Source organism: Hyaena hyaena, unplaced genomic scaffold, assembly GCF_003009895.1.
Source record: "Hyaena hyaena isolate Hyena2069 unplaced genomic scaffold, ASM300989v1 scaffold_347, whole genome shotgun sequence".
In the NCBI taxonomy this organism is placed as follows: domain Eukaryota; kingdom Metazoa; phylum Chordata; class Mammalia; order Carnivora; family Hyaenidae; genus Hyaena; species Hyaena hyaena.
The window spans coordinates 937,125-958,957 of NW_024080979.1; the positions used below are offsets into that span (position 1 = coordinate 937,125).

Genomic DNA, 21,833 nt, shown 5'->3' on the forward strand with positions numbered 1-21,833 from the left:
TTTCAGCGGGAGGAGGGGAGGACACACCCGCAGAAGGAACCGCCCAGCCCACGTAAAGGCCCAGAGCTGGCTGCGAGCTGGGTGCTCAAGGAGCGGTAAGAGCCCCAGGAGGCTGTGGGGAAGGTTCCCTAGGGCAGGGACTGGGCTGTGAGAGTGGACTCTGGGCAGCGGGGAGACCACCAAGCCTTTGGACCACAGGGTCAGCTTTGCATGGGAGCCGAGAGGAGGCTGGTACAGAAAGACTGGTGGTGGGGATTTTCATCAAGGTTCAGGCGAGCAAGGACTTCCAGGCGGGTAGACCTGTGAGGGACCGAATGTCGGAGAAGAGCCAGGGTCTCTGAGTGGATGGTGATGTTGTGAACTGTAAGAGTTAAAAAAAAAAAAAAAGTATTTAGTTTGGAAAAAACAATTTCCTGAGTCTGCTGTAGGTCCATGTCAAGTTCCTGATGGTTTAAACACAGTGTGCTCAGTGTTGTGGATGGAGGTGTCTGGGCACAGGACTGCCTGCCCAGGATTCCTGGATGGAAAAGGAAAGAGCAAAGTGGATGACACCCTGCCCCCTGCCCCCCGGCGTGTGAGGGAAGATGCTCCCTGGGGCTCCTGTGAAGGAAGGTGGGGAGCAAAGGCTGGAGCACCCCCAGGTAGCCAGGGAGGCTGTGCCATTCTCAGCCCCAGTCTGCTCAGAACAAGCTCCCTGGAAGCAAAAGCTGAGGACCTGAGCCCAGGGGTTGGCTCCCGGCCTCCCCTGGGGGGGTGGAGGATGTTCTGTGAGGAGTCCTCTCCCCCTGCCCCCCGCCCCCCAGTTGGTGTTGGCTCCTGGGCCTGAAAGAGACAGTAAATGTCTTGGACTGTGCTGCCTCTGGAAGGCAAGGAACAGGCCAGGCGGAAGGGGAGCCTGCAGCTCCAGTAGCGGGAGCCAATGACCTCTGGTGGCTACGGAGGGGAGCGCTCCCGCTTGCTGCTCCTGAGCCTGCCCTGGGCCAGGGCGTCTGGGGCTCCGATCCACTCTGCACCAGCGCTCCCTCCAGGATCCACTTGCTTCCTGGTCTCTGCCTTCTCCAGTCCTGCCCTCAGAGGCTCTGAGAGCACTTATGCATCGATGCAAATTTCACTTAGTATTGGTGTTAATTGACACGTTTAGTTCTCAGAGCAGGTGCAGTTGGTCTGGCCTAGGATTGGTCTCCCAAGTCCTCCTGGAGGCACCGCCCAAGGCAGCAGCACCGTAGGCACGCTGGTCCAAGTGCACTCCAGACACAGCCCGTCCTGCACGACTTACCCTGCTGTGCTGGGACTCGGCTCCTCCTTCTTTATCTTCCTCTCCTCCAGCTTGCTGATTTTTTCACCACAGTCTTAGGGCATTATGATTCACCAGGAATGCCATTTAGTGCCTGTTGATCTCCCAGCGGGTTTGGGGACCACCTTCTGAGCTCCATGCCTTACAAAGCCCTGATTAACCAAAGTGCTGGAGAGACTCACAGAGGCTGGTGCTGGGGCCTCCTGCCTCCAGGAAATCTGGAGCCGCTGAGAACCCATGCAGTCACTCTTTCTCCAGAATGTGTTCTCCAGCTGGGAGCTCTAACTGCTCATCCAGGCTTGGGCAGTGCGTACAAGATCAGGGATTGAGAAGCAGGGGGCAGGGGAAGACTTCATACCTGGTTCTGTTTTTCCTCGTCACTGCACCCCCCCAAAGTGGTCCTCCCCTGGGTGAATATGGTGAATATGATAGGCCACCAGCCTCTTCCTCCTCCCACCTTGCATAGCCCTCCCTCCATTGTGGGACCAGAAGGGCAGAGGGGACACATGTTTCTGATGAGTCACACCCCAGACGTATACCCCAGAAGACTCAGGGTCAGTAAGGAGAGAGGATGGCACGATCCTCCCTCTCCTCTCTCCCCTTTTCGTTTTAGCTCCAGGTTATTGAAGGCCTACTGGGTGCCTGGGACTCTGCTAAGCATTTCATTTGTATGATCTCATGTAATCGCTTTAGATCTCTATCATGATCTTCATTTTACTGATAGGGAAACTGAGGCCCAGAGTAGTAAGGTCCTGAAATAAGGTAGGGAGGGCAGCCCCATATGCCTGTAGGAGTTTGCGTCCCCCCCACCACCCCTGAGGAAGCAAGGAGAAGCTGAAGCCAGCATACTTCCACTTTCCGGATCAGCCACCCTCTTCTAATTCTCACAGAAGTCCTCATGGGCTCACCAAGTCCCCGACCTCGGGAAGTCAGATGGCTTTCCCACCATAATGCAACTGGCAGGATTCACATCTAGGTTTGTCTGCTTTGAAGCCTATATTCCTAACCATTATCCTAAACTATCTTGTAGCACCCTGTAGAGCAGTGACAAGGCTCAGAGCCTCCATCCAACCCTCCTTGTCCCCACGGATCTTGTTTTACTTGCTCCTGGCCACTTTTACAATTCATCAAAGTCCCCATGTTTGTCTCTCCCCGACTCCTAACGGGCTTAAGGGAAAGTCCCACATCTTTCTTCTCAGCAGCTCACCGCCTCTTCTCCCTCTTGGGTGATGGAGATGTTGGCCCATCACCCTAGTCAGTGATGGAGACGCTCTAACCTTCCTGGCTGGCGACGGGCTCCTGTGAGCTCTGCTGGGTACCTCTCTGAGCTGGCATGAGACCCTGCTAACCGATCTTTTTTCCTCTGCTGCCAGGGCCTCTCACCCCCAATAGCTGTGTGGTCTGACCACATTTTCCCAGTTTACTGAGAGTGGGTTATATAGGAGCAAATCCAAAATTGTGCAAAGGCCAGGAAAGATTATACACAGTGCTTTCTTTCTGACCACTGGACCTGACCCTCAGCCACAAAATAATATTAGATTAATCTAGCAGGTTTTTTTTTAATTTACTGTGCTCTGTGACTGATTACCCTGTTTTCTGTTTGCTTAAGGTGTTTACAAATTGGCTTTCTGTAAGTTTTTCCCAATCTGTTTTTCCAGATTAAAAAAAACAAAAAACATTGATTCATTCATTGGGATTTACATAGTACCTCTTCTACCCGTTGTACCGTGGTAGGACTTTGTAGCCCTTTTATTTAGGCTGATTCCTAGCAATTGCCTGACCCTCAGCCTTTAAGAATGTCCCGAGTATTTCCTCAACTTGAAGAATTTAAACTTGATGTAAATAATGTCCTGATAGCTGTTCCCAAAATGCATCCAACTGAGCCAAATTGAATTCCTTCTCTGAGGATCTTTTCAAATAGAGTAAATCCCTTTTTATTTGGGATGACTTATATACTATCATTGCTTAGAAGGCAGGAGGCGGGGTGAGGTGGCCCGTTCAAGGATCTGCCAGTGACTCAGAGATCCTTAAAATTCTGCCAGGCCAGTAGCACAGGCACATGGGCCTTTGTCGAAAGCACTGGGAGAAAGAAATCAGACAGCTGAGAACTCTCATCAGACACATAACCCACAGCACAAATACCATATGTCTTCGGGCTCTTGCCTGTCAAATCCATCTTTACCCTGCGCCGGTAAGTGGAGCAGGGCTGGCAACGATTTCTGCAGGCCTCCAGATTTTTCCAAACCGTTCTTTTAAGGCTTATCTGTTGGCGAAAGAATAAATCATGATCCGCAGGACTGTGTGGCTGGCAGGAGAGCAGCTGGCCCCAAGACACACGGGTGGCCCTTGAAACGGCAAAGAGATTCTTCCTACCTCTGCTCTTCTGCAGACACACAGGGCAGGAATCCACTTGGTGCCGGGAGAGCCATTTTTCTTAAAGCCAGAGCACCCTCCTCGGTCCTGAATGATAAATTCAGACAGGCACTCAGGAAGAAGACATGGCAGCCAAAGCAGCAGAAAAGAAGCAAGGTAGCCGTCTCCCCCCGCCCCCCCACCCCCCTCCCCCCAGCATATCGAGGAGGGTGAGGGTGGACTTTCCAGGACCAGAGATAGAGGTACAGAGATAACAAGGAGATAACTACTCCCAGTATATTAGGCACAGCAGGAGAACAAGCCGCAGCCCTGGGCTCCCTGGAGGCGAACAAAACAGGCATTATGAAAGCAACAGGGACAGGGGGACTCGCCTTTCCCTTTCAAACTCTGCTCCTCCAAGAAAGGACAATAGCGAGGTGATAAATGCAACTAATTGTGGGACTCTGGGATGTGTGTGTGTGAGTTGCATCCCTTAAGATGGAAAGGGAAGGAACTTGAAACTTGAGGGTCTTTGGCTTTCCTGGGCAGGGGGTGGTAACTGCCAGGCTTGCTTATTCCCTAAGAACAGAGTGATAAATTGCTTAGTCATCTGGGTGTTTCCACCTACCCACCCCTTCTAGCCCCTGACCCCACGTGGAGGTGTTTGAGTTAGTAAAATTCTATGCGGAGGAGATACCCACACTGAGAAAGCAGGGGTCAGAATCTTTTGGCTTCTTTCCAATAGAAAAAATTAAACCTGTTATTCAGGGTCCGCTGCTCAGGGCTGAGGCACTGTACTGGCCAGCGGTGGTAGTAGGGGGAATGGGGACAGTGAGAAAGGGCACAATGGGAGAAAGCAGGAGGTACTCATGAGATGATGGTTTCCAGACAGCCACACCCTCAAGCTCTGGAGTGTAGACACGCAGGGATGTGTGTGTAAGTGAAGCAAGGGCCAGGGCTCTCAGCTGAAATGAGATGGAATCTCTGGGATTGGTTTTCCAAATGGGGTTGCACCATCTTGGAATCATTTTCTCCTTTGTTCATTAGTTTAGGATCTGAGAGCTGTTGCCAGCAGTAGTGACTAAATATTCCAGTGGACTGATGGCTGACATTTATCCTGGGGAATCAGGTTGGCAAGGGCAAACAGGAAGGCTTTTCACCTCTCTGTCTCTCTGATTCTCGTTTATTTTGAGGACGTGTTTGACCCTTCCCCCCATCATTGAGCTGCCTGCTTCCCTGTCTTAACTCCGAAAAGAAGTACCTTCTCATTTCAGACCAGAGGCAGGTTACCGTAGATAAAAGTCAGGGGCACCTGGCTAGCTTAGTCAGAATGGCATGCAACTCTTGATCTCAGGGTTGTGATCTCAGGGAGATCAGTTCCCAGGATCTCCTCCTTCATTCTACCTACAGCCCTTCTCCGTTTAGTTACTGGACACCCTTAGAATTCCGACCCATAACAACTGAGTCTCCTATCCCCTCCCACTGCCAAGATGGGGCCCAGTTACCTGGCATCAGAGATGTTTACTCAGTGGCTCAGCTCCTTACAACTCATCTGGTCTTCGGAACCCTTTGATGAAACACTCTTGATAGACATTTTCCCCCTAACACCTCCCATTCCAATGCAAGGAAACTCAATCCCAGAGAACTTCACAGTAGCTTTCTCTTCTAGTTTCTGCTGGGCTCCAATTCCACATCCTGCCTATGGGTGTTGGGATTGAAGTCTAGAGTTCTGGAAGCATTGGCAATAGAGGGTATGAATGCACCACACTTGTTATAGAATGGAGAAAATCCCAAATTAGGAGATCAGTCACAGATATTAGCTGGCCTGGCTCAAGCTCACTTACTAACACACAGTTGGAAAGAAGCGTTACCAAAGAGATGAGTCAACTGGCACTGTTCCAAATGGCTAGACCGAGCGTACCTGTGCTCTTGTGGCCGAATTAAGGAGCACATTGGAGCTGAACGTTGACTTTAGGGGAGAAATGCAAACTGTACTGTGACCATTTGAGGACCATTTGGCTTGGTTTTTACATTTATTTCAGTTCATACAATTGCTCTGTATTATTCCAGCCTGACATTATATCTTTGTCGGTTGAGCTCATGGGTACTCAACATGTGCCCTGGCCGTTTTCCACAGAAACTAGAGGCCTTCTCTTTACTCGTACCAGCTCATGCAACAACAGCTTGAAACCCCAGGGTCCTAATTTCCTTTCCTGAATTTACTGGACTTCACAAAGAAGTATATCAGAGAAGACCATTCAGGCATTAGAGAATCTTCCCATCTAAGGTTGAACTTTTTATTCTAAAAAACCAAATATCAACAGATCAGAACAAAGGTAACTAAAATCAACAAGAGCTTTATTTTATGGTATTTTTTTTATTTTTTGAGAGAGGGAGAGGGAGCACACACATGAGCTAGAGAGGGGCAGAAGAGAAGGAGAATCATAAGTAGGCTTCACGCCCAGCACATCAGGCTCCATCATTCGGCAGTGAGAACATGACCTGAACTGAAATCAAGAGTAAGATGATTCACTGACTGAGTCACCCAGGCGCCCCTCAACAAAAAAGCTTTTTAAGCAGGCTCTTATAATATGTGTTTTTAAAGCCAGGATATTGATGTATAATTTAAGTTCCATGAATTTTGTGATTTGTGTGTCTGTGTTTATGGTGGGGGGTGGTTTGTATTTTTACTTGTGGTAAAATACACATAAGAAAATTTGCCATTCTAACCACTTTTAATGTATAGCGTTAAGTACATTCACATAGTTCAACTAATCTCTAGAACTCTTTTCATCTTGCAAAACAGCAACTTTATACCCATGAAACAACAGCCTCCCATTCCCCATCCCCAACCCTAGCCCTTGGCAACCATATTTCTAATTGTATCTCTATGAATATGATCACTCTCTATGATCACCTCACATAAGTGGAATCTTTCAGTATTCGTCTATTTCTGACTGACTTACTTCACTTAGCATAATGTTCTCAATGTTCATCCAATGTGTCAGAATTTTCTTCCTTTTTAAGGCTGAATAATATTCCACTGAATGGATATACCACAGTTTGTTTATCCAGCCAGCCATTAATTGTCACTTGGGTTGCTTTCAACCTTTTGCTTATTGTGAATTGTGCTGCCGTGAATGTGGGTGCATGTCTCTCCCTTCAAGACCCTAATTTGTATAGTTTGTGTCTTTTAAAATTGTGTTAGGGAAGGAGCTTAGAGGAATTCCATATCCCATGGTTTTACGTTTTTTACTATTCAGAAAAAAGAAATAGGAATGCAGCACTAACTTCACCACATAACCTCTTTCTGGCTTCTTACTGTGCTGACTTTTCAAGGACTTCTTGGGCTATTTTTCAGCAATGTGTGAGTGCTTTGCGACTTGCCATTAAATTGAAAGTAGCAGCAGTTTGGACATAACTCATTGATTGAGACACTGATCAAAGGCGGAATTATCTGGGACTCAGTGTACTCCTGAAACCCACGGGTCCACGTTCCCCTCACTTGGGACTTGAAATCCCACAGCATTCTTCCCCAGGCCAAGAAAGTGCATGGTCCCAGGGTAAAGTGGGTGAAGTCCAGCTACAGTCTGCCTCACCACTGAGTGCCCTTCTCACTGGCAAAGACCTATAAATAACACCTGCGATTCTGTTTCAAAGTCAGCAAAGGGGCAAGGGCTAAGGGGTTGCTCAAATAATTTTGTGAACAAATTGGTCAAAAAAATTATCTCTCACTAAATCTGAGAGGAACTAGCCAGCCACGTGGACAGATGAGACTCCTCCCCTGCAAAACCAGCCTCTTTCTCGTGCCCTACATTGTCTGCATGCCTATAAGCTATATTCTAGATCATTTGGCATTCAAATAGCTAAGTCGGCTCCTCTCAGCTCAGAGATGATTGGGGGGCTTACGTGTTAGCGTTCTGCCCTCCTGCAAGGAGGAAAGAGAACAGTTCAGGAACCAAAGAAAAGCTTATTCATCTCATCTCATCTTTTAAGACCCGAAGACAGAATCCTCCACAGCCCTCCCCCCACCAGACACAGGGTCCCCCGGCATTAAATGCACAGAAATCAAATGCATATCCATTACCGGAGAAATCGCAGGGAAGTGGGGCTAAGGTGACAGATTTTGAAGAGCAAACAAGCACCTTCGTGCTTTGTCTTCTTAAAATTCATCCTCTCACCTGCCAGCCTTGAGAACTGCCTATTTACATAACTAGCTGCCTAAAATGGCACATTAGATAATGTTACATGGTGCCGCTCTCAGTCCAAGCCCATCACCAGGACAGGAGTGATCCAGAAGTCCTCCAACAGCAGGTAGCATGGCTGGCTGGCCCGCAGCCGTGCCTCCGTGCTGCGTGAGTCTGCCAGCGCTCCCGAGCTAAGCAGATGTCAGGCCTGATCGCCGAGGTGGGAGACCAGCGAGCAGCAGGAGGAGGGGACGTGAGTCAGCAAGTGGCACAGTGGCACACCCTCTTCAGGGGACAAACACATCTCTTCCTGAGCTTCACAGCGGGCACCTTGTTCTGCCCAAGGTGCTGTCTCAGAGACCGGTGACATGTCAGGGCTGCGAAGGGGGAGCTGCAGGGTCTATGAGGACAGCCGGTACAGGAGGTAATCAGCCAGCTCTGATGCCCTGCCTGGCGCTGTGCCAGCCTTGAACCCCGCATTGGTCCTTTCCCAGGCACAAATCTCCCTCCCATCAAAACGGGAATCATGCTGCTCGCTTGTAAGGGGAGTATAAATAAGTGATAAGGAAGTGTTCTGAGGAGGATAAGCGGGTGTAGCTTCTCAGCGGACCAGATGTATCAAAGAAGGCAATTGTGTGTGTCTATTCCTTTATTTTTCAGCGTTCCGGTTCCTGTAGTCAGTTTAGAGAAAATTCCTAACCTAGTGAAGGCAGATGGTGCCAATGTCAAAATGAACTCGACAACCACTACTGCGGTCACCTCCTGCTCCACCTCGTCCTCTGCAGTCTCCACCCCACCTTTAATTAAGCCAGTCTTGATGTCCAAGTCAGTGCCACCCTCCCCAGAGAAGATCTTAAATGGCAAAGGAATTTTGTCTGCCACAATAGACAAGAAACACCAAAATGGCACCAAAAACAACAACAAGCCTTACAGGAGACTTTCAGGTACGTGTCTGTGTCCTTAGAGCCAAGCTCATGATTAGACTCTCTCTGGGTCGCAAACGTAACCAAGGAGTGGTGTGCTCTTACAGTTAAGCAGGTCTGTTTTATTTTAAGGGGGACACGGAATTTACCTGCAAGCAGGACCCCCGCCTAAAAACGCGAGGAAGAACTGGTTCTCTTATTTCTGGGCCGGACGAGGTCTCACTCAGCTCAGTGCTCAGTGGGAATTGATCCTATTGACCCAGGAGGTGGAATCCTTTCCACCAACCACAACAGTCCATGCATTCTAATGGTTTTACCGCATGCTGACAGGCTGAACTGCCCCCCGGGCTTCTGTGGAAGCCTCAGTGCAGGGAAGGTGGGCAACCAGTGATAGCCCACAGCACCTCAGGGCAGGCTCGGGACTGCGCCATCCACCCCTCTTTGTCCTTTGGTCTAGTGGGTTGCCATGTTGATTCTGTGGTCTGGGGCTACCACTGCCTTTCCCACATAATCGGGTTGGACTTCCCATCTGGGAACACTTGGACTGGCACAGCAGGTGAGGTGTTGAGGGATTTCTCTCAGATCTACTCCTTGATTGTCTGCATAGACACTCAGGATGCCTGGAAAGGTGCACATGGCCAGTGTCTGAGGCAATGGTTGCCCTTAGAGGCCCCCATGGGGATGATAGTGGCTTTGGATTTGTTGTAGAACTAAATCTGGCAGTTCTGCTTCCTCCAAAAGACCAAGAAAAGCTATGAACTTTATAACTTCTTCACACACCACGGGAATTTATCAAATGCTGACTAGAAAAAAAGAAACTACAGCGAAAGCCACCCTGTGGGAGAGATACTGTACCCTCCAGTAGGAGCATAGTTCTTTTTTTTTTTTTTTAATTTTTAATGTTTATTTTTGAGACACTGAGTGAGTGGGGGAGGGGCAGAGAGAGAGGGAAACACAGAATGAGAAGCAGGCTCCAGGCTCTGAGCTATAAGTACAAAGCCTGATGCAGGGCTTGACCTCACAGACCGTGAGATTATGACCTGAGCCAAAGTCAGACGCCCAACCAACTGAGCCACCCAGGTGCCTCAGAAGCATAATTCTTAATCAGCCTAGGAATGTGAGTCATTTTTATTTTCCACTTTAGGTTAATCTGTATTTTGGTTTTCCTGTCTTACATCTGTAACTTTAAAAATATATATATATATACACACACATATATATATTTCTTAAAAGTATTTTGGACCCAAAGCATTCAGAAAACTTTTACCTTAAAAAATCTCTCTAGGTACTATTCACCCACTATCGAGGAAGGAAAGTAGAGCCTGGGGCTCTCTTGGAGCCTTGAGGGGCCTTTCTGTGCAGATGGGAGCCCCCTACTCCTGGCTCTCTTCCTGAATAGAATGTTCGATTTCACTCTGCAGAGCCGGGTGGTAACATCCCTGGAAAAACCAGGAGGCCCGGCTGGGCAGTGTCCAGAGGCAGAAGCGTGACCATGACCGCCGGCCTGCACCCTGACCTAAAGTTGGATAGGGGGATTTCTTGGTGTCTGTTGGATTTGCATTTTGTTGGTTGTTTGTCTCATTGGGTCTTTGTTTCTATCTCGCTTGTTCCTATCTCGCTTTGACATTTGGTCGCCAGCTCCTACAGGCCGGCCCAGCAACCTGCTCAGCTGCAGGCCAGCACGAGTGCTGGCGTGGAGCTGGGCCCGGGTCTGACTCCAACAGGCCCAAGGGAAAGGGCTCCATGCGGGCAGCCTGGGGGCTGGCGCCCAGGCCCTCTTTGGTGGGCAGCGAGTTTCTTTGCTTAGGAAACAGGTGTCACCAGGCCTCACAGTTTTCTAGTCCTAAAAGTGAAACTAGAAAAAGGCGAGTTGAGGGAATGGCACCTGGATGGCACGGTCAGTAGAGCATGCAACTCTTGATCTCCGGTTGTGAGTTTGAGCCCCACATTGGGCGTAGAGATTACTTAAAAATAAAGTCTTTGAAAGAGAAGAAGATGACAATGACACAAACAAAAAAGAAAGAAGTGGGAAGCATTTTGATAGCGAACCAGGAAATCTGTCTTGGATGTCAGAATGGTTTCTATCGAACCCATCATCATCACCACCGATGCAACCACCAGCTGCCCCCAAACCTTCTTTTAGGAATAGCACACATTCAGTTATTGTGCTCAGAGCTTACTCCGAAGTATCCTCTTTTTAGTTTGCAGCCATTCGAACCTCTTAAGGAAACATTCCACCAAATTTATATACAACCCCCACCCACATGCCCACCCACATGCCCACCCACCAACACGGCTGCCGGGCCTCCCTGAATGCCCCAGAAGAGCTGTATCATCCCTGTGCTGCAGGACTCAGGTGTTTGCTGGCTGCCTTCTAGAAACAGCACAGACCATCTGAGAGGTGAACCTTTGAAGCCTCCAGGGTCCGTAAGGGATTGCCTCCCGTCCCCTCCTTCTCCAGGGGGAGGGGAGCATTGTTGTAATCCAGAAGGCACAAAGGATCCAAAGTGGGCATAAAAAGTGCAGCCTCCTTAGAAGCAACCTCACCGTGAGCCATGCACAGTCCAGGGAGAAAGTCTGGCCTCCCTGCAGCCGCCCTTCATCCCTAGCCGGCTGGCTAGCCCTGCTCATTCCCATTTGGGGCTACAGGGCCCATGCTGGGTGCAAAGTAAGCTGGGAGACTAGCAGGCCCCGCCCTCTATGCAATTTACAACTTTGCAGACACACACAGAGCACACACTGGAACTTTCCCCCTGCCCCTGCCTACAACACCGCCAGAACATTCCCAAACCAGGTAAAGGACATTTCTGGTCAGCGTGGCTGCAAGGAAAACCGGTGCTGAGGATGTTGCAAAGCACAAAAGAGAGGCAGGTCACACTGACCTGTCAAGGAATAATCTCCCACTTAAATGGCTAAAAAACTAACGAGAAGGCAAGGTAGAAGGAGCTGCCCAGGACACAGTGGCCCCTGAGCCTCATGCCCTCTCCCTGGTCTGCAGCCAGCTATGCCCAAAGTGCCACGTACCCAGGGAACCGTTTAAGTGACAAGAAGTTGACAGCATCAGGGCTCCTCACCCTCTGGTGCCTGCCCCCACCCGCCTCCTGGTGCCTTCTACTACATTCACATCCCTCCCAAAGCTGGACCTGGAACTCAGGGATCAAAGGGGAGTGCCATTTTCCCCTGAGCAGTTCTCAAAGCATTTTAGCAGCCGGTTGGGTTAAAAAAAAAAAAAAAAAAAGGAAAGAGAGAAAAGAAAAGAAAAGAAAGAAAGGAAAGCAAAACAAACAAACAAAAAAACCCAGATTGCCTGACAATGTCTCACTTGTTGGTGCAAATGTGCATTTTTTAAAATGTAGTCTTAATGCCAAATCCTATTTAGTCTCCTTTTTTCTTATATTTTTTGTTTGTTTCTTAAACCAGAGAGAGAATTTGACCCAAATAAACACTGTGGAGTATTGGATCCCGAGACAAAGAAACCTTGCACAAGATCCCTCACCTGCAAGGTATTTCTCTTTCCATAAAAAATACTTCCTGCTCTCGCTGGGGCCTTTGTCGAAATGTTTGCATGCCACTCTCTGCACACGGCAGGGTGTGGAACCTCGACATGACCCCCAGCTGTTCTTTGTAAGGGAAATGCTTTCTTCTCTTCCATGGTAGCAGAGTGCCTGCCTCAAGCTGGCTGGCTTTTTAAGAAGGAAAAAAAAAAAATAGGCTTCCCCTGTTACTTGTGAGGCCAGACAGTAAATTGTATTTATAGGCACTCACAGGCGGTTCTAAACCCTGCTACGTTTTAATGTATGCGGGAGCGGCGGCGACGGCGGCAGCGCCTGAAAGGCGGCCCCGGAGGGGAGGACGAGCGGCCGCGCCCCTGATCCAGCCACGCCGGGTGGCCAGGGGGACAGTCGACCCGAAGCGGCCGCCATCGGGTAGCCCCCGGCCCCGTATTTCATACTGAAGTGCTAGCGCTCTGGGTTTGAGGCCGTGGCCCCCTCTGCCCGGTGGCTCTGTGTGTCTGGGCCAAAGCCAGCCTCCCACCTGCACCTGGATTAACTCTAGCGCGCCCTCACCGTTGCCTTTCATCCAGAGAGGTTTCCGTGGGCTCTGCGTGGACGCTGGTCATCCTATGCCATTTTCTGGAGGGAGCTTTGGCTTCTTAACGCCAGGAGTATAGGGCATGGTTGCGTTTGTGTGGTGTCTGCCTCTTCCCAGCCACAGAACAGGAGCCGTTGCCTTGAAGTTGACTTTTCAAGCACCTCCAAATTCCCATGAATTGCTGTTTCTGAAATGGAGGGGAAGCAGGTTTATGTGCTGATCAAAGAGGCTGTGCTTTTCATCTCTCTTCTCCTTAGACACATTCGCTAAGCCATCGGAGGGCAGTCCCAGGCCGGAAAAAGCAGTTTGACCTCCTTCTGGCAGAACACAAAGCCAAGTCCCGAGAAAAAGAAGTTAAAGATAAAGAGCATCTCCTGACTTCAGCAAGGGAAGTACTTCCGAACCAGCCCGGGCCGGCGCAGGACTCTCTGCCAGGACCTTCTGGGAGCTCTGGGCCAGAACCAAAAGTCGCATCCCCTGCAAAGTCCAGGCCACCTAACTCTGTGCTTCCCAGGTAAGTCCCACTTCGGCAGTGGAAGCCCCGAGTCCTTGGTCAAGTGGCTCTGCCATGCTGGGTCGTGTGTGGGCTGATCACGTGGCACCTGGAAGTTGTAATAGCCCTACCTCGTAAGGCAGTTGTGAAGCGTAAGCAAGATCACGGGCATAAGGGGCTCGGCCAGTGCCCGCCATGTAGTGTTCAGTGGATTTCACTGCTGTCGTCATCATCATCACCATCATCACCATCATCACCATCACCATAGCAGACGTATCTCAGACAGTATGTGTTTTTATAGAGCAAGAGTAATCTGGAAGTTAATACCTGGAAAGGATGACATATATTGGCCACCGGGCAACTCTTTAGTTGCCTGGATTTTTAGATTAGTTGGACACTCCTGGCACAGAGTGTCTTAGGAGCCCATTTGCCACAATATCTTGTGACTTTGTTTTCCACAAGTCTCCTCTGATCAGGGCAAAAGGAAAATTGGCATCACAGAGGCTGTTTGTCCTTACATTTCCCTTCACACCAAGAAAGCTGAGCCATCTGCTTGGGGTTTTATTTGGTTGTCCTGGACAGAAAGGAAAGAACAGAAAACAGAATTAAAACCCATTTGGATTAGGAGCAATTTAAAATCCATGCATGTCTGTTTTGATGGGCCGTGGGGTACTGAGCAGCCGACCGACTTCCAGTCATAAGACAGGGAGCCCTTCATTCCAAAATATTTACCTAGTGCTTGCTTCATAAGCAAGGTACAGACAGACCTCATTTTATTGCGCTTCACAGATACTGCAATTTTTTACAAATTGAAGGTTTGTGGCGACCCGGCATCGAGTCTGTAGGCGCCATTTTCCCAACAGCATTTGCTCACTCTGTGTCTCTATGTCAATGAAGTATTTTTCAATTAAATATACACATTAGCTATAATGCTATTTCACACTTAATATGCTCCAGTATAATGTAAACGTAACTTTTCTATGCACTGGGAAACCAAAAAAAAAAAAAAAAAAATGTATTCAGTTCGCTTTATTTCAGTATTGGCTTGATGGCAGTGGTGTGGAACCAAACCCGTGATGTCTCTGAGGCATGCCTGTACGACGCTAGGTACTTCCAAGCAGTAGTACAGAGATGAATGAAATTAGATTCTGCTTCTCTGTAAGAATCTAGAGCTTAGGGGCACCTGGTTGGCTCGGTTGGTTAAGCGTCCAACTTTGGCTCAGGTCACGATCTCACAGTTCATGTGTTTGAGCCCCGTGTTGGGCTCTGTGCTGATAGCTCAGAGACTGCTTTGGATTCTGGGTCTCCTCTCTCTCTGGTCCTCTCTCTCTTTCTCTCTCTCTCAAAAATAAATAAACATTAAAAAATTTTTCAAAGAATCTAGAGGTTTTTTTTAATTTTGTAAATGTTTTTATTTATTTCTGAGAGAGAAAGAGAGAGCATGAGTAGGGGAGGGTCAGAGTGAGAGGGAAACACAGAATCTGAAACAGGCTCCAAGCTCTGAGCTGGCTGTCAGCACAGAGCCCAACACGGGGCTTGAACCCACGAACTGTGAGATTATGACCTGAGCCAAAGTTGGACGCTTAACCGACTGAGCCACCCAGATGCCCCAAAAATCTAGAGTTTAGAAGATAAGACTCAAATATCCATAACTTCATGAAAAGAAAACATTAATAACAAAATATGAGACATGCAGATAGTGGTATTTTCTGATCATTTTTAACATGTACATTGTGGATCTCGAAGGGTAATTGTCTAGTCAGCAAGTAGGCATTAAGAGAACACAGTTGTGGGGTGCCTGGGTGGCTCAGTCAGTTAAACATCTGACTCCTGATATTGGTTCAGGCCATGATCTCACAGTTCATGAGTTCAGGCCCTGTGTCCTCCGGCTTCCCGCTGACAGTGAGGAGCCTCCTTGGGATTCTCTTTGTCTCTGCCCCTCCCCTGCTCGCATGCTCTGTCTCTGTCTCTCTCTCTCTCTCTCTCTCTCAAAATGAATAAATTTAAAAAAAAATTTTTTTTGATTAAAAAGAGAACATAGTTATAAAAGAAGGGGAAGGAGTTGATTTTTAAAGCAAAAGCAAATATTTGATGACAGTTGTTACTGATCTACCGGGCTGTCACCTTCATGCCTTCCATGGGTGCAAGCCTGATCCAGTTTGATAGCCAGAGCCCCTCTGTCAGAACAGCCAACCTTGGCTGCAAGTTCAGGAGGACACAGTAGATGGAATGGCCCCCCACACACATTTCCTGCCTCGAAACCATTGCCATGTTGTTACCACCTACTTACATGTCCCGTCATTTTGCAGGATCATTTTATAACTACTTCTCGTTGTAACGCCAGATGTTGATGAAGCATCTTACCTTAGCTTTAGAGTTCAGCGGATGGTTCTGTTACAAATTTCTGGGAGGGACTTCAAGTCTATGTACAGCGGCTTTCAAACCTTTTTGTGGCTGTAGAACTTTTTTATTCCTACAAAACTGTATATGGTACCCAGTATAAAAGCAGACCTAAAGCCAGCTCAGCTCTGCTTCCATCACACATGTACCCGGGTCCTGCTGTCCCCCCAGCCCACCCGAGAATCCCCGTGGAGTCCCCAAGAACTTCAGGGAACCCAGTTTGAAAACCCTCCTTTATTCAAGTTCAAGTTCATTGTCAAGATGGAGGCACTTCTCACCCCAGCAAAGTACCTGCCTTAACGGAGAAGCCAGGGGGCAGCTGTTAAAATAACAAAACAGGCACTGGAGATTTAAGAGCTGCTAATGTTTTATTTATTTCTAGGAGAGAGAGAGAGAGAGACACAGAAAGAGAGAGACAGCGAGAGAGACAGCGTGAGCAGGGGAGGGTCAGAGAGAGAGAGGGAGTCACAGACTCTGAAACAGGCTCCAGGCTCTGAACTGACTGTGAGCACAGAGCCCGATGCGCGGCTTGAACCCACGAACCGCGAGATCATGACCTAAGCGAAAGGCGGACGCTTAACCGACTAAGCCACCAGGCGCCCCTTAAGAGCTGCTTCTTAATGTTCCTTTTTTATTCAATTTTCTGGAGAATGTTTGTCACTAGAGAAATGCCAGGTGTTTACCTTCTCATAGGAAGCAGGAGAAAGAGAAAGAATGAGGTTAGTCAGTGAAAAGAATCTCTGAAAAGAAGGGGCAAAGGGGCGCATTACAAATGTTGGCTAACAGAATAATTGTTAAAAGATGCTTTTCCAGGTTGCAGTATGCACCAGAAAACTCAGGGATGAACTCTGTTCCAAACTCTGTGGGAAATAACGTCCTTTTTCACTTGGTTTTAGTTAGGATGAGACACTGTACAATCAGAGATTGAAAAAGCATGATCAGAATGTAATGCCCTTCTTGGGGCATCTGGCTGGCTCAGTAGAGCATGTGACTCTTGATCTCATGGTTGTAAGTTCAAGCCTCATGTTGGGTATAGAGATCACTTCCTAAAACGTAAAACAACATTTTGTTTTTTCATATTAATGATATACAATACATATAATATTTCAGTCACAGTAATTATTGCTAAGTGGCAAAGAAAAATTATCACACATAAATGGAAATATTGTAATCCCTTCCCAATCGTGAATTCCTTTTGTAGGAAATGCTAACATGTGAATTTCTTTTATTTTTAAGTTTTATTTATTTTGAGAGAGAGGAGAGAGAGAGAGATTGAAAGAGAACGCGCCTGTATGCACAAGCCTGGGAAGGGCAAAGAGAGAGAATCCCAAGCAGGCTCTGCACTGTCAGCACAGAGCCTGATACAGAGCTCGAACTCCTGAATTGAACTAGGAGATCATGACCTGAGCCAAAATCAAAAGAGTCAGACGTTAACCAACTGAGCCCCTCAGGTGCTCCGTGTGAATTACCAAACATATTGTTTGGTAGCTTTGAAAATATTTTGGTTCCCATATTCTTGAATAGCAACCCATTCTTGTCAAGGTTCCTGAAAAAGGAACTTAGGTCCAGAGCTGGACAAGTTTGAGTCAGATAACAAGGATTGGAACAAGGTTGGAAGCTCAAATGTCAACTCCATGCTCACTACAAGTTGAGCGCCGTCATGTTTCTGAGCTTTTTCAGCTTCAAACAGCTCAACTGTAAAGCAGAGCTAAGTGGTAAGGACCAAGCTCCTAATAAGCACTCAGTTAATGGTAATTGGTGGTCAGTGGTAGGAGCAGTCCATGGGAAAGCAACATAAGTAATAAAGGCTTTGGTGCCACCTGATTCCCAATTGTCCATCTCTCTGGCCGCTGCTCACCAACCTGGGGGTCCCTGAGTAACATGCTACTGTGCTCTGCTCTTTGTCCCAACTCTAAAGGAACATCCCAAGGGCTATGGATGACCAGCCCAACCAAAACCATCAGGACTCTTTTGGAGAGGGGGAGAAGGGCCAGTCTCTGGCCCCCAGGAAGGAGGGAGGAAAGATAAGCTGTGGAAGCCAGTACTGACTGTCTAGTCAGGCTCACACATCTAATCTTAAAGTATAAAATGGCAAAATCCAATGAATCTTAGACTGACAAACATAGTGGGGAGAGTGGCAGAAGGTTCTGGATACTGGAAAAAGGGAAGAGATGCTTCTGGAGAGAAAGCAACTCCAGTTCGTGCCTCATTAGGACAAGTGTTACTGCTACACTGTAAGCCTTGGCTGAATGCTTGTCCCTGTGCTTTTTCTACATCCATTTCTCAGTATGGGGGGCTTTGAGGTCAAGCAGACAACATCAAGTCTCATCTCCACTTTTTAGTAGCTTTGCCACACACCCATTTCCTCATCTGAGAAAGGTAGATGGCATTTGCACCCACCTAAAGCAGTGGGTAACTTGTGTGAGAAAATGTACATTGCATGCCTCACACATAGTAGGGACTCAGTTGAGGTCAATTGCCTTGTGTTCTCTTCCCCAAAGCTCTCAGACAGACCAATGCTCACACTTCCTCAGAGGTGTGGAGGAGGGAACTTTCTGTAAGGTTCCCTGAGTGGCACTGGACACAGACCTTTATCACATACATTGTGATAAAAAAAAAATATTTATTTATTTTTTTTAATTTTTTTAATGTTTTATTTATTTCTAGGAGACAGAGAGACAGCGTGAGCAGGGTAGGGTCAGAGAGAGAGGGAGTCACAGACTCTGACAGGCTCCAGGCTCTGAGCTGGCAGTCAGCACAGAGCCCAACGTGGGGCTCGAACCCACGAACCACGAGATCATGACCTAAGCAAAAGTCGGACGCTTAACCGACTAAGCCACCCAGGCGCCCCTCACATACACTGTCTTTAGACCAGACTGGCAACCGGAGAGCGGAGGGTGGTATCATGCTGAGAGAGATGGCAGCTTAACAAGCTTGAGTGATGTTTTCGACACCTTCCCCTGACTGGTTGCTCCATTCCCCATCACTCGTCGGCAAGCCTTGTTTTCTCTGAGACACCTTCAGTTCCAACAAACCCCTTCACTCCCAGCCTGGGAGTCTCTCCACCTGCTCTGTGTCAAAGCACCTGTTTCCTGGATCCCATTGCCTTCCTCTTGCTTGGCTTGCTCCTTGATTTGGGTAGAGTATCTCCTCCATCAGCTTCCTATGAAAGGTGCGTCAATTGTTAAGATCTTACACACCTGAAAGTGTTTCTGTTAATGTTTTTATTTATTTTTGAGAGAGAGGTAGAGACAGAGTGCCAGCAGGGGAGGGGCAGGGAGAGAGAGAGAGAGACACAGAATTGGAAGCAAACTCCAGGCTCTGAGCTGTCAGCACAGAGCCTGATGCAGGGCTCAAACTTGTGAACTACAAGATCATGACCTGATGTCAGGCACCCCTGAATGTTTTTATTCGGCCCTCACACTTAATTGATCATCTCTGTGAGTATATAACTGGATTAAAAATCAGTTCCCTACATGGGGCACCTGGATGGCTCAGTCAGTTAAACGACCAACTTTGGCTCTGATCTCATGGTTTTTGGGTTTGAGCCAGCATCGGGCTCTGCTGACAGCTCAGAGCCTGTACTCTGCTTCAGATTGTGTGTGTGTGTGTCTCTCTCTCTGCCCCTCCCCTGCTTGTGCTCTGTCTCTCTTTCTCTCAAAAATAAACAAACATTTAAAAAAAATAGAAAATCATTTCCCTACAGAATTATGAAAGCATTATTTGATTGGCTTCTAGCATCAAAGTTTTTTTTTTTTTTGAGAAGTTTGGTATCATTCAGATTCTCATTTCTTTGCATGTGATCAGTTTTTAATCTCTGAAGACTTTCAAATTTCAGATATCACTGCTTATGGGTCTTTTTTCATTCATTATTCTGGGTACTCAGTAGATCCTTTTCGTCTGGAAACTCTTGTTTCTGGGATATTTTCCTCTGCTACATCGTGGCTAATTTTCTCCCCACTATTGTCTTTATTCTCTTTATTGACCTCCCATTAGCTGGATGTTGGACCTTTTGCTCTGATGTATTCATTTTTTCACCTCTTTCCCCCTATCTCTTTTAATCTCTTGTTCTACTTTCTAAAAGATTTTCTTTCATTTTACTTTCATAACTGTATATGAAATAATCAGTTTATGGTTCACTTTTTAAAAATTCTAGGATCTGGTTCTTAGATAAAAAGAACTTACAATTGCTTCTTATGATATCATATAAGATACTATCATTTTGCAGAGGTGATACCATTCTAATATCTTTGAAGTTAGGGCTTTTTTAGTTGTTTCCTCTTTCCTTCACTATCTCCATTTCTTTCTTGAGTGTGTGTTCCTGCATTTGATGTTTGGCTAGTTGGTCTCATGATGGAGATGTTCCAGGAATGTTTGGTGATCCCTAAGCATGCGCATTCAATTTTTTTAACATTTATTTATTCTTGAGAGAGAGAGCACACAAGCCGTGGAGAGGCAGAGAGAGAGAAGGAGAATCTGAAACAGACATGGGTCTCGAATCCACGAACGCTGAGATCTTACCTGAACCACCCAGGCGCCCCTCACATTTAAAAGAGAAGCACCAACAGGCTGATTAGAAGTCTTTCTGTGGGACTGTCAACAAAAGCTCATCAGGTCACCAACCAGCCTTTTTTGGAGGATTCCCAAAGGCAAGATCTGGAAGCCTTTCCTCCGGGGCCATTCAGTTTCTCAGGGAATGAATCCTCCCTGGTGATAGGCATTCTGGAAGTGCCCACTAATGATCTAACTAGAGTTGGCCAACAGTCACCTTGTTTCCAGCCCTGTCATTCTCTCCTGATCTCTACTCAGCCTGGCAGCCCCTTGTCTAAGGTCTCTCCAGTTCAGCTTCTCTGGAGAGTAAACCTTTGTTCTCTTGTTGGAGAGTTGGTTGGAGGGGGTGTGACCTGGCAGGGGCGTTGGTGAGTCATCTGGCCATGTGCGGTCATGGTGTTGACCTGTAGGCCCAGCTACCACATGGGAAGACCTTCAGCTTTCCTGCTAGGCTTAGCCCCCACCTCACCCATGACTTTTGCAGCCGTAGGTAGCCCCAGGTTCTGTGGTAGGTCAGCTCCTCGCCCTCAGTTAACACTTCTCCAGACACATTCTGTCTAAAAGTATGTTAAAATCTCATGTTCGCACTATTTCTGTTGGGATGCTTCAAGTGCAAGGAGCAGGAAACCTAGTCTTCTGGACCGCTTAAAATAATTCAACATTTTCTTATCACATGCGGGGGGCACCTGGGTGGCTCAGTAAATCGAGCATCCCACTCTTGATTTCAGCTCAGTTCATGATCCCAGGGTCCTGGGATCGAACCCCAAGTCAGGCTCTGTGCTGAGCACTTATCCGGGAGACTGCTTGGGAATGGTCTCTTTCTTTCCCTCCGCCCTTCTCTCCCGCTCATGCTTGCTTGCTCACACTCTCTCTCTCTCTAAAAATAAAAATTAAAAAAAAAAATTCTTATCACATGTGACAAGAAGTCCAGAGGCAAAAGGGCACCAGTCTCCAAAGATGCAGAATCGGCTCACATTCCCTGCCTTCCTTTTATTTCTTCCACGTTCTTCAGTCTTTGGGCTTCGTGTTCAAAGTTTATAGCAACATGACCGTGGCACTTCTAGGTGCATCCAGATGAAAGTAGAGACTACTTCTTCCTCGTGTCTCTTTTTAAAAATGAGGAAAATGTGCAACTGCTCCCCAGAAAAAAAAATTATGTATTTCTCACACCCTTTTCCAAATCAATCATTAGCGAGGTGAATGAAATTCCTATTATTGGTGTAGGGATTAAGTGGACTCTTGATTTCGGCTCAGGTCGTGATCTCACCATTCATGAATTCAAGCCCCACATCAGGCTTCTTGCTGGCAGTACGGAGCCTGCTTAGGATTCTCTCTCTCTCTCTCTCTCTCTCTCTCTCTCTCTCTAAGTAATAAGAAAAAATAAAAAATAAAGATATTTTCCTCTATCACTGTGATACGATTAATCACACTTAACAAAATCCAACTCACTTTTATCTCCTGTAGGACACGGAGTTCCTATCACAGCAGGGAAGGCCTCAAAAAGAGGCTGCTAGAAATTGTGGAAACAACGTAAACATCCA

The 21,833-nt window shown here is 47.5% G+C and overlaps 1 protein-coding gene across 8 annotated transcripts in view; it reads left to right on the top strand.

Moving 5' to 3' along the window:
• The window catches only part of ATXN7L1 (ataxin 7 like 1), a 249,829-nt gene that overhangs the window by 208,789 nt on the left and 19,207 nt on the right, over positions 1-21,833 (top strand). For all 8 annotated transcript variants that reach the window (XM_039249789.1, XM_039249790.1, XM_039249793.1 and 5 more), the window contains 3 exons: positions 8,494-8,777; positions 12,177-12,259; positions 13,106-13,362. In XM_039249789.1, coding sequence (XP_039105720.1) covers positions 8,494-8,777; positions 12,177-12,259; positions 13,106-13,362 — 624 coding nt within the window. The remainder of the gene's footprint in view (positions 1-8,493; positions 8,778-12,176; positions 12,260-13,105; positions 13,363-21,833) is intronic.